The sequence below is a fragment of the Mustela nivalis genome (assembly GCF_964662115.1).
Source record: "Mustela nivalis genome assembly, chromosome: 2".
Lineage (NCBI taxonomy): Eukaryota > Metazoa > Chordata > Mammalia > Carnivora > Mustelidae > Mustela > Mustela nivalis.
The window spans coordinates 132,381,046-132,394,061 of NC_139021.1; the positions used below are offsets into that span (position 1 = coordinate 132,381,046).

Below are 13,016 nucleotides of genomic sequence, written 5' to 3' on the forward strand. Positions count from 1 at the left end.
GTAAGGCACTGGTTGCTAGGCTACCCCTGCCCCACAACTCCAGAACCACTCCCCAGCACCCCTCTCCTTGCCACCCCCCCCAGCTCCTCTGAACCCTCCAGGTTCCCTCCAAGTTCCCTCTCCACCTGGGACTCGGCATTTTCAGTGGGGGCCGGGGAAGACAATGAGAGTCGGGGGCTGGTTTCAGCCAGCAAGCGGCAGACAGAAAAACTGGCAAAGAAGGTTGGCGGAGGTTGGTCCCAGCTTTGTCAGCCCAACCAGGCCTGATGCCACTCTAGAGAGCTCTGCTTCCCACACATCCTGTTTCTGGGGGTTGATTGGCAAGACAGCTGCCTCTTAGCTGGAGAGAAGGAGGCTGCCCGAGTGACCTAGAGCCTCCCTCTAGCCCTCCTCTGGGCAGGATAATGGGGTGGGAAGACTCTGGTTTTTAGCTGGGCAGGGGTTTCAATCTGATTCGAACACTTCCTAGATGTGGCACCTTGGGTTTCGAAATCACCCGTGTTGCCAGAAACATGGAACAGTGGTAAGAAGGCTTGGTTGAACACCAGTTCTGCTACTTGCAAGCTGTGTGACCTCGGACAGATTACCTGATGTCTCTGAACTTCAGTTATCACATCTCAGAAATGAACATGCTCATGGGATTTTTGGGAAGACAGAATGATTTCATGCACATTGAAGTGTTTAGAACAATGCCAGGCACTCAGTATGATCTCCTACCGTTATTGCCTTCTCTGAGCCTGTCTGACAGGGCAGTCTGCTCTACCCCTGGTGTCCTTCTGAAGGACGAATGAGCTCAGGGAATTCAGCTACCTAGTCTTTTACCTGGTGCACACGAGATGCTCAAAAATGGTAATAACAATGCTCATTAGTATTGGTGTCAGGATGGAGGTAGGATTTTTTACTCTACATGCGTATGTAGGTGGGATAAGTCCTTAGTCCGAGAACTCCCTTGGGTAATTCACTTGATTGCTTGGAGGCTCAACTTGGGACACCTTTTGTCTGCAGGGTACAATAAGATCAGGCACTGTGAGGGGTGCATGCTGGTTCTATGAACTAAGGGAACGTGCTTGCTGCTGTATCCTCGGCTAGGAAGGAAGGAAAGGAAGAAGGAAAGCTAGAGGCAAACCCAACTCCTTCAGGAGTTCTGCTAGTCCCAGCAGAGGGTGGGGATTCCAACAATGGTTATGACCCACTGTGGGCGGTGCCTGATCTTGGCCTGGCCCCCAGTGCTCCTCCATCCGTACAGGTCAGCATGGTCTCCAAGTAAGTGAAGCTTTTCTCAGGCCTGTCTCTGGGGGAATAAGGAGATCCCTTTGAACCCATTCTGCAAGACCCTTCTTCCACGTTTCTGGAGTTGTAGCTACTATTACAATAAACAGTACTGTGTTTGAAAGAAGGGAAAGCTTCTTTCCTGCCCAGTCCCTCCTTGTTGCTTCCAACCCACTTTGAGGGGTTTCCCACCAGATGACCTGAGGCAGCTGAAACTAAAGCCCACCTTCCCTTTCTGATTGTACCTCTTACACTTCCATTGTATTCTTCAGAACCCTACAGCAGGGTCTGCATGTAGATTGAGCTGTGGGGGTGAAGGGAGTACCTTAGGGAATGCCTTCAACACTGGTTTGTAAGGTTGATAACATAATTGCTAAGCAAACCCTCCTGACATAATCTTTATGGAGCATCCAAGGCAGGAGGGTCTGTCTGCCTGGAAATGCTCTGAAGCTTGGTCCTCCTGCTCAGACATCTCAGTTATGAGAGGAGAAACATTACATTTTATGGAGCACTTTCTATGTGCCAGGCACTGTGCTAATCCTAGGATTATGAGATAATCCTAGAGTTGAGGAGATTAATGATCAGAGAAATCCTGAGTTACAGGTATTACAATTATTTCTAAAATTTCCATTTGGTTCATTATAGCTTCTATTACTTTGCCAAAACTTTCTATTTTCTTTTCCATCACTTATCTCCAGTGTGTTTCTCATTGCTCATTAGAACTTTTTTTTTTTTTTTTAATCATGGCTTCTGTAAAATCTTCCTCAGAAAATTTTAACATCACTGCCTTTTGGTATTGGCATCATTGGGTATTTTGAGGAATTTCTCCAGAACATCAACATTTTCAATTGTATCGCAGAGGTCATATCTTTGTATTGTTTCCAGGAACTATAGTGATACCCGTTGTTTCATTCCAGACACTGGACTGGATTTGATCTCTCTCTCTCTCTCTCAACTCCTTGATAAATCCTGCCAAAGATTCTTCTTCTTCTTCTTCTTTTTTTTTTTTTTAAATCAGTTTTTTCCCCTCAAAGAACCAATTTTAGGTTTTCGGTCCTCTTTATTTAATTTCTTCTACTTTCTTGGGGGTCTACTTTGTGTTCTTTTTATAATTTCTTGATAGGGATACTTAGCTCATTGACTTTCTGCTTCCTTCTTTTCAAATATAGTCTACGTTTGAGGCCATCATAGCTGCATCCCACGTGGCTTTCCAGTTTTTAGGGGATCAATGCCAGTTTAATTTGCATTTCTTCAGTCAGATTGAGCATCTTTTTTCCTATGCTTAAGAGCTACCTGTGTATATTTCTTGCTATTTCCGTTTATATCTCTTACCCACTTTTTCTATTTGTTTGTTGTCCTTCTTACATGAATATTTGTATATTAGAGTCGTTATCCCTTTGTAACATGAGTCAGAAGACATTTTTTATTGTTCATTATTTTTCTTTGACTTTGCATATGCTATGAACTCAGTTTGAGATCCCCTCTCCTGCTCAATGGCCAGTCTGCTGAGGGCTTACTCACCTACTTTTGGAGTTCACACAGGAGAGCCCATTTTGACCCATTCTGCTTTGGTGGGCTTTCATTTATCTCCACAAAAGGTCAACAGAATGAAGGCCAGAAGCACAGGCTCTGGAGACCCTTGGGCCTGCCATTCCCTACGTACTTGATCTCAGATAAGTTTTGACAATTTCTGGGCCTCTGTTTCCTCTTCTGTAAAGCAAGGATAATAATTCTGCCCCTATGGGGCTGTTTGATGCTTAAGGAAGATAATGCGTATATAATCACCCCAGAACAGTGCCTGACCCATAGCAAAGGCTTTGAGGCATGGCATTTTTCTTTTATTATTACTATTGTTTACCCAAATCATGCAAACATTTCATGAATAGCTGTGTGTTATCCTAGTGCTGTCCCCCATCAGGGCAGGAGAAAGTCCTGTGATCACATGCCTCTCGGCTCACCTGCTATTTCTTTTCTGCTTTGGACACGGAGTTCTGGATTGTGGCCAGTACCACTGGTGCTTTGATGGCTGTTCTGAAAGTAGAGAGTGTGCCAGGCTCTGGGGGTTCACCCACCATGGGATTGCTGGTGCCTCTATTGTCCCAAACTCGGTGTGACTAGCCTTCTGGTGGTCTTTTAGAGACAAGGGAAGGAAAGAAAAGGCATGACTAAAGACCACACGTGGCTCCCCTGGAATGATCAAAGTTACTGGGTTACCTGTCAGCTGAGCAGAACTCACAGCTCTGGAACTGACATGACAGGCAGAGACTGGTCTAAGCCAGCCTTCAGAAAGGTCACCCAACTGGAAGAGCAGGCATCACAGAAGAGAGAAGAATCCTGAGTTCTCTAGAAAGATCTAAGGTCATGGAACCCCACAAGCTTCCTACATTCATCCTTGTTCAAGTTTAATATCTCTCTGGCTCCCACCCCTAGTCGTCCCCTCATACAATTGTTTGTATCTCTTCTGCAAACCTAGAAGCTCCAACAGGTCAGAGGCCAAATCTGCCTCATGCATCAGCGAGCATACGCCCTTGCTTTGCATGGTGGTTACATGGGTGTGTCCGTGCTGTGCTAATTCATTGAGCTCCTGGTGCAATGCCGGGTGCTCAGTAAATATTCACTGAATGAATGAATGGATGAATCACGAAGTATAAGGTAGTGTATCCAGGCCACTCACCCACTACATGCCCTAATCCTTCCCTCAAAATTCCTACTATAGACTAGTATTTGTCAACAAAACAGCCCTAGTGGCAGGGAGCTCTCTATTGTTCAAAGCTGCCTACTGATTTTGTGTAGTCCTGCTGGCTAGAAAGTTCTTCTTAATACTGAGCTGAAATATATCTCCTTGAGGCTTCCCGTTAGTATTCTTGTTCTTCCCTGGTGGTCTCATAAGTCAAGTCTAGGTCCTCTTTGTGATCACAACAATTTAGACGATGGAAGCTAGTGGACACAGCTACCTGTTCTGCTATTCAGGCTTCTTCAAACTACCTTCAAACTACCTTCAAACTACCTTCCTCAAACTCACAGGCTAATTACAAAATCATTGATTAGAGACGTGTTGAGTACCTACAACATGGAAAAGACTAGAGAACACAATGATGAAAAGATACAATACCTGTCCTCAAGAGGTTACAGGTCTTGTGGGGAGCCAGGGAAATGGAGACAGAATGTGGTATATGCTGGGGACAGTGAAGACACAGGGGAAGGAGAGCCCAAGCCCACCTATGAGTCTTGAGGAAGGCTCCACAGAAGAATGGATTATAGAATGTGCTCCAAGTAAACCAGAAGAGGAGAGCAAAATTCTGGGGATTCAAGAGCCCATGACATGTTATGGGAGCTCTAAGTAGCTCCACATGGCTATGGAGACCAGAAGTCCCAGATTGGGTAAAACAGTCCTGGTTATACCTTTTGTCCTGGGAAACTGAATAGGTCTGTATCAAAAGCATCTCATATTGGATGATAAACTATATGGTCGCTCTATGCCTGGGAAATAAAGCCTCGGTGTGAGATAGACATGTGGGAGGTAAAGGCAGAAAAAGGCAGAGGCTAATCAGAAGGGGCCTGTGGGCCAAGTTCAAGAAGAGCCTTCTGTTAACTGAACTTTGTATGGCGTCTTCCCTTGGAGGTCATCTTCTCCAGAAGTAATCTAATTCACAGATAGGTCAGCATATCTACTGTAAGATGATTATTGCTGTGGGTTGCCATTTATAAATGAGTTAACCAGGTAAGTGCTTTCTGCATAGTCTGGGGTATGGCCGAGGCTACCTCTGCTAACCCTTGTTCATGCATATTCTATAACTGATTCTCTGCCAGTAGACCTCAGTGTTGACTTGTTTTTATGGTTGTGAGGTTGTGTCCTGAGACAACATTGGGCAATCCCCTCAGGTCCTTCTGTTCCCAACTAGAAACTTTATAAGGCTTCCCTGGAGGGGGCTAGCTCGGGTGGGGAGTAGGCCTATTAGCTATAAACAACTTGCTCTAAAGAAGGGGAGTGATTTGTGTATTGGAGAGGCTTATAAGAATCTTCAAACGAAATGAGTTTAATTGGGTCTACGATGATGCAATAACCAGGGAGCCTTGAGTTAGATGTTTGAATGGGAAGCCAATGTAAAGAGTTTACGTATTTGCAATTCTTGAAATACACGAAAAATGAATGGTAAGGGAGGGCATTTGAACTATGTCTGGGTGAGTGGTTTCTTTGGCAGTGGTTCCTGCAGCATTCCAAGGTGCCAGGTCCAAAACTAAATGTAGTGGTCACCTCAAGGATTAGCTTCAGGATTAGCCCTGGTCCCCAGGGTACTGGGGGCTCTTGCACTTCAGTCATTGCTCAGACACCTGGCTCAAGGGGACACAAGGCTCCTCAAAATGGACAGTTCACCCTGTCTCTCCCATTCCTCCTGCGTCAACTTAATGAAGGTTGGAATGAGTTTGAGAATCTCAACATATGAATTTACCAGAGCTGTTGTCAAAAAGGGCCATAAACTGGGTGGCTTCAACAACAGTAATGTATTATCTCACAGTTCTGGAGACTAGAAACCTGAGATCAAGCTGTCAGTGGGACTGATTCTTTCTGAGTGCCGTGAGGGAGAACCTGTCCCACGCCTGTCCCCTAGAGGCCATCTTTGGTGTTCTTTGGCTTGGAAAAGCAACGTCTCAGCTTCTGTCTTTATCTTCTCAGGGCACTCTCCCTGTGTGCACGTCCATGTGCAAATCTCCCCTTTCTGAAGGACCTCGGTTATATTGAATGAGGGGCCCACACTACTCCAGAATGACCTCATCTGTCCAGGTATGAGTCTTCCCCGCTGATGCCACTGTTCTTTCCTAGAACCAGCACCCTCCATTCTTCACCTGGAGGAGTGTGAATGCCTTGTAGCTAGTCTGCATCTAGCCATTCTCCTTAGTAGCAAGACCCAAATATGGTACAATTAAAATGACTTCAATGGCTGCTGGCTGATATTTGGATTAATATAAAAATATTATATCCGGGGCACCTGGGTGGCTCAGTGGGTTAAAGCCTCTGCCTTCTGCTCAGGTCATGATCCCAGGGTCCTGGGATCGAGCCCCACATTGGGCTCTCTGCTCAGTGGGGAGCCTACTTCCCCCTCTCTCTCTGTCTGCCTCTCTGCCTACTTGTGATCTGTCAAATAAATAAATTTTAAAAAAAATCTTTAAAAAAATATTATATCCTACAGGGCCCTGTGGTCTCAGACAGGAAGCTTAACATTTGCAGCGAGTCTCAGTTGATTTAATTAAAAAAAAAATTGAATTGGCAATCCTTCCTTCTCCCATTCTTTTCTTCCCCTTCCTTCCTTTCTCTCACTCTCTATCTCTCTTTTTCCTTCTTTCCTTCCTTCCTCCTTTCAAAAGATTTTATTTTTAAGTAATCTGCACACCCAGCTTGGGGCTCAAACTCACAACCCTGAGATCAAGAGTCACATTCTCCACCAGCTGAGCTGGCCCAGCACTCAGAAATGCTCTGTGTTTTGATATGGGTGATGAACACTGATGTTCACTCCCTGAAGATTCATCAAACCTTAGTCTTTGATTTGTGGACTTACCTGTTCATAGGGTATACTTCAATTAAGAGGCAAAACTTCAAAACAATTGAGTAAGTTACCCAAAGCTCTGGGATTTCCTTGGTCACATTCCCCTTTATGACCTTTTCGATCTCTTGACAATCACCATACAACTATAGATTTCTCTCTCTCTCTCTCTCTCTCTCTCTCTCTCTCGGGGGTAAGGGGAGGAGATGGAATGAACAAACAGGGGCGATTCGGTAAGTTACATCATGGTCACAAGATGAATTATGGAAACTGTGACAAGAAAACAACATAGTCCTACAACATTTTTGAGCTCTTTTTGTCCAGAATTCGTGCTGGCTTGCTGTTTCCTGTTGCTAAGAATAAAGAGTGATCTGTATGTTCCATCTGTCTCCCAGCGCCCAGAGAAGATCAGGAGTGTGTCTGCCTGTCAGTATAGAACATGGTTTGCCTCTGGAGGGACCGTCTGCCCAACAGAGCTGGGGCAAGAGGCTGGCTGTGGGCAGCCCCTCTATGTCTGCCCTGAGAAAAAGGGAGTTTAGAATAGCTTGGGCATCTGAAAAAAAGGAAAAGCTTTCCACACATGGCTGAAAGCATCACTGGTGGTCTCTGGATGTCACTGCTTTGGGGCAGTGACAAGCCCTTTGAGTGGGCTCTGTCTCTTGGGGTGTTGAGCCCATTGGCATAGTTTGACACAGAGCACTAAAGCAGTCCTAGCCAAAAGAAGAGCACAATCGCTGATATCAGCAGGCTTCTAGGACATAGCAATGTTAACATTGAGAGATTTTACCAAAAGTCTGGATTTATAACTTTCCTTGTGAAATTGAAATGTTGGGCCTACTCTACCATTCTGTTTGCAATTACAGCACCTAGGACACCCTGCCCTGAGCCTCACACTTTCTATTTCCCCATACTCAGTTTTCTTTTTTTTTTTTCATAGTCCTTGGCACTTTCTGGACTGCCATATAGTTTACTTATTGTGTTTATTTGTCTGACTCTTTCCACTAGAGTACAAGTAGTACTGGGGAAGGGTTTTTGTTTTGGTCAATGATCCACCCCTTGCCTGGGATACTGCCACTTAGCATTTAATGAATGAATGAATGAATGAATGAATGAGCCCGAGGCAGTCACGTCACCTGCTTGGGCTCCTGAAGACATGTGCCCTGCACAACTATCCCTACTGATCTACACTGCTTTCTGTACCTGCCACTGGGCCTTGGCACATATGACACCCTCAGCCAGAACATTCTGCCTGCCCCTCTCTGTCTGCTTAACTCCTGTTCATCCTCTGCACTCAGCTCAAGCTGTCCTTGATCCCTCTGCCGGGTCAACTCCCCTGATCATGGAGAATGACTGTCCTTAGTTTTTATAAAACCTACTAGAGAAAATTACTTTAACTCCATTTTTAAAGACCAAGGTTTTCAGTTGCTTGTGCAGATGGATGCTCTCTCCTCCTCCCCTGACCCCTGAGCTCAGGATACATCTAAAGCTCCCCTGAGTGAGTCAGGCTGGGAACTGGTTCTGCAGGACAAGGCAAGGAGTAACCACAGGCCAAGGTTCATAATTACCCCTTGGTCCTCTGTTTACACAGGACTTATATTACCCAGGCTTCTTCATTGCATCCCATCTGTGTCCACACTGGTGGGGGAGGAGAAAGGGGGCCCTGGCTTCCCTGGGCATTTGGGCCATGGCACTCACCCTCAGAACAGGACCGGGACAAACACTTTTCCCAATCAAGTAACTTTGTGATCTAGGGCCTTTCCCGGGAACCTGGGGACAGAGAAGTGCAGTTTCCAAACAGAGGCTCCGGGGAAGTGTTAACCCAAGTGAGGTATCGAGAACTCTAGACTGACAGAGTTGGAGAGCTGCTTCCTCTCCCTATCCAATTTTGAGGTGAAGAAATTGAGACCCAGAGAGGGTCAATGGTTCACCCAAGGCCACACAGTACGTGAATCCCAAAGCCGGCATAAGAACCTACAGGTTTCACTATGGTTCCTGAGTCTGGGCTTCTGGAGCTGGAAAGTCAAGAATTCTTGGTTTTGTCTCCACTAGCTGTGGGGCCAAGGCATAGAAACTGATGAGAATGGATAGAATTTAGTAGCTCTTACCTAGGTGTGCCCAAAATACAGGTGTCTGGGGCCCACCCCTCATCCACTGGGTCTGCAGGAAAGCCCTGACATGCGGATTTTGAAAGGGTTTTTGGAGATTCTGACACGCCATGATACCTGGGAAGTCTGGGCCTGGCCGATGCTCAAGTCCCTTCCAGCTTGACAGATACTCAGCTGCAGATACTAAAGTGAGGCTCATGCTCAAGTACATTTCTGTTATCAATCCACGGTGACAGGTCTCAGTGGGACGTCTCCGAGCCCAAGGAGGCAACCTGAAAATTTAAAAATTGCGGTTGTCACGTGATGAGGTTGGTTCCCTGGCATTCGGTGATCTTGCCCTGCAGACTGTGAGGACAGCTCCTCACAGTGAGGAATTACCCCCGAGTCCTGCACACCTTTTTTTTTTTTTTTAAATTAGTTAATTAATTTATTTGACAAAGAGAGAGAGAGAGATCCCAAGTAGGCAGGGAGGCAGGCAGAGAGAGGGGGAAGCAGGCTCCCTGCTGAGCAGAGAGCCCAATGCGGGGGCTCGATTCCCAGGACTCTGGGATCATGATCTGAGCCGAAGGCAGAGGCTTAACCCACTGAGCTACCCAGGCACCCCCTGCACACTTTTTAAATAACATCTTACCAGAATACTCATATAGGTAAAAAACCAGATCATAGTCACATGAGCCAAATATTTGACTTTCTTTAAAAAAAAAAACAAAAAGACTTATTTATTTTAGAGGGGGGAAGGGGGAGCAGAGAGAGGGGAGGGGTGGGAGGGAGGGAAGGAGAGACAGTCTGAGGCAGACTCCACAGTGAGCATGGAGCTTGCTGTGGGGGGCTGAATCTCACGACGCTGAGATCCCGACCTAAGCCGAAGCCAAGAGTTGCATGCTTAACCAACCATGCCACCCGGGCGTCCCCCAATTTGACTTTCATGCAAAAAGTGCATTTCTTTAAAAACATGGTTTTACTATACGCACTGTCTAAAGGGTAATTACCATGTGGAGAGTTGCATGCAAGTTGCCTCATCTTGCTTGAAACTTGGCAACTCTTAATCCAACAACCTTTCAGAAAAATCACATCACCTAGGACGACGCGGCTTATACAGCCAATGAGTCACCGGATGATACCTCCATACTGGTCTGCAGCTGTAGCTTTCAGTTCATAACAATTGTACATCATTATAGCAAGATCCAAATTTAGCCTCTTTTTCAAATGTCAATTATAAAGGACAAAGAGACAACCACATTTAAATAATTATTGCTTTCTCTTAAAAACATAGTCCACCCAGGGGTGCCTGGGTGGCTCAGTGGGTTAAAGCCTCTGCCTTCAGCTCAGGTCATGATCCAGGGTCCTGGGATCTAGCCCTGCATCAGGCTCTCTGCTGAGCAGGGAGCCTGCTTCCCCCTCTCTCTCTGCCTGCCTCTCTGTTTATAACAGATTTTGTAACTCACATAAACGGGGTGTTGGGTCTGGTTGGTCTGAAATGTACCGATCAATAAACAAAACCTGTAGGAAGACCATAGAGAGTTCTGAGGTTCTTGGACAAGCCTTGAAAAGGCCTTGGGTTCCCTCGGCGGCCAAAGTCAGGTTAGAAAGACTGACCGACTGTCAGGATCAGGTCCTAATGGGGAATGAAGCCAGACCTGGAGGTCTGGTCAAGGTGAGGGGGCGGGGCTTGGTTTAGCAGGTCCCAGAGTGCAGCATGGAATCCTACCTGAACTCCTAGACACGCGTGGAGTGGATCTGACTAATGCTCTGGAGGGTTCCTGGCTCATGGCTGGGTACACGCGTCTGTCTCCTGAGGTGCCACCACTGCCCTCCGGTAGAGGCTATTAACCTTTGTTCTACAACTGGGGAAGCCCAGGCTCAGACCATGAGACCCACTTGTTCAAGGCCAATGCAGCGATCTGGGAGAGGCCAATGTGCCTGCCTTCAAAGCAGTTCTGTCACCACAGGCCCCAGCTGGTTTCCTTCTGCCCAAGGAAGGGTGTATTTATTTGGCTTCTGATAAGCAGTCACTCGGTGTGTGAGGCTTTGCTAAAAGTGATCCCGTAGCCCAGACAGCAATGGGTGGCTTCCTCAGGAAAAGCCGGCTTCCTTGGGAAATGATTTGTTTCTTGCGGGTTTTGGCCATTCTGACTTTTGGCTGAACTGGTACCTGGGACATGGAGCTCAGTGACCCAGTGGAACCTTCCTGTCTATCCCAGGATGGCACACTCTGGGCACCTGCTCCCCATGTCAGTTGCCCCCACTGTGTCTGGCCGGCCCTTAACTTACCTTCTCCAGGCCGGTCTTGTGTCATCCAACCTGCTGCTGGTGGCTGGTTTCCTGCCTCTCCCTGGGGAGGGCATTTCAGGCTCCATGATCAGAGGTCCTGCATGGGGGCTTTCCTGCAGGCCATTCCTTTCCAGGAGGGGTTCAGAAGCTGCAAGAACATCTGCCCATAGCCCTATCTTGAGGTGATCTTCCACAGAAGGCCCCCAGTTGGGTGGGGAGGTGTCAGGGACAAGAATGGAGGTGTGGGTAGTATGTTCCTGCTTTTTAGAGTGGGGCGTGTGTTCTCCTGGATGGGGGGAGGGGTGTCACTAACTTGGCCATGGAGAGCTGCCATTTTAAGCAGAGCCCAATTTGCTGGCATGAATTGTTTTAAAAGAAGTCGTGTAGGCGGGGGCCGGGGCACCTGGGCGGCTCAGTGGGTTAAGCCTCTGCCTTCAGCTCAGGTCATGGTCCCAGGGTCCTGGGATGTTGCCACGCATCCAGCTGTCTGCTCAGCAGGGGCCCTGCTTCCTCCTCTCTTTCTCTGCCTCTCTTCCTGCTTGTGATCTCTGTTAAATAAGAATAAAATCTTTTAAAAAATTAAAAAAAAAATAAAAAAGACGATGCCGCCATGTAGGGTTAAAAAAAAAAAATCCCAGACTATATTTCTTCTCATTGTGGCCCCTGCCACCCCAAACCCTCCGTCATCAACACAAATTCCAGTCCCTTGCTGGTTCTTCATGGGTATTTCCAATCGCTCCCATTATTTTTGTTATCCGGGAAGGCACTATGATGTCACCGAAGGCCAACTTGGGAGCATTAGTTCCCCTTGCCCCCCAAATATTCATCAATCTCCCTACACCATCCCAAACAAACACTGTACTTTCTCTGCAAGCAGGGTGTCCAGGAAGTGCCTGTCAGAATTTAGGGTGCATGTCTATTACCTGGGGGGCTTGTTGAAATGTAGATTCAGATTCATCATCTGGACTGGGGCTCCAAGAACCTGCATTTCTAGCAAGTGTCCCAGTGATGCCAGTGATGCTCCTGGGGAAACCATACTCTGGGTTCGGAAGCTCCAGGGAACCCTACCTCTGCCTCCCACCAGCCAGCCCAACCCGTCCTTCTGAAGCCCCCACTGTGAGAGAGTCTGGTGGGGGGAGAGGGGAAGGAGATTTGCTTGTGTCCTCTCCTTAGCCACTGCTTCTTGCTTTTTCATATCCCTTTTCCCTCTGCACTGCATTATAATTCTCTCTTTTCTATCTCCTTTGTTCTCCTCTCTCTAGCTTTCTCCCAAGGGCCCACCGATATAGCTAGGACACATAAGACCAAGAGGCTGTGGGGATTTTGTTCTGTTTTAGTATAATGTGATTCCCCCGTGAAGGCCGAAATTATCTCCCTTAATCCCTATGCTGCTTTTATCCCTGGCCACTGTCTACTTGATGCTTCTAGTGTAATCCCTGATGTTATCCTGTGGTTAGGGGGAGAGGGAGCGTGGGGCAGAGGAGCCGGGGGCCTTGAGTGTCTCTCTGTCTCTGTCTCTGAATCTCTCTGTCTCTGTCTCTCTCTCTCTCACACACACACATACACACAACCTCTGGGCTCTGCCAGCAACAGCCAAGAGTCATGTTCCTTTCTAGGCCTTGGTTTCCTCATGCATACGCAATGGGGTTGAGCTGGCCAAGAGTGGAAGTCTCCTCTACCTCAAATCTTTGAATTTAATAAATCAACCAGCATATTTTAGGCTCTCCCTCCAAAATCTAAAGCCTTAACTTTTTATCCAAAAACTCTATCCCCTTCTTCTGTGTGTCTTCGGAGTGATCATTCACCTTCTCTGGGCCTTGGTGTCCTGATC

General features: G+C 47.0%; 1 protein-coding gene across 1 annotated transcript in view; it reads left to right on the forward strand.

Moving 5' to 3' along the window:
• Window positions 1–51: 51 nt before the first annotated feature.
• The window catches only part of SGPL1 (sphingosine-1-phosphate lyase 1), a 67,711-nt gene continuing 54,746 nt past the window's right edge, over window positions 52–13,016 (forward strand). Inside the window, exons 1-2 of the mRNA XM_082715409.1 lie at window positions 52–222; window positions 5,945–6,052. Of these exons, the coding sequence (XP_082571535.1) occupies window positions 6,011–6,052 (42 nt within the window). The 5' untranslated portion in view covers window positions 52–222; window positions 5,945–6,010. The remainder of the gene's footprint in view (window positions 223–5,944; window positions 6,053–13,016) is intronic.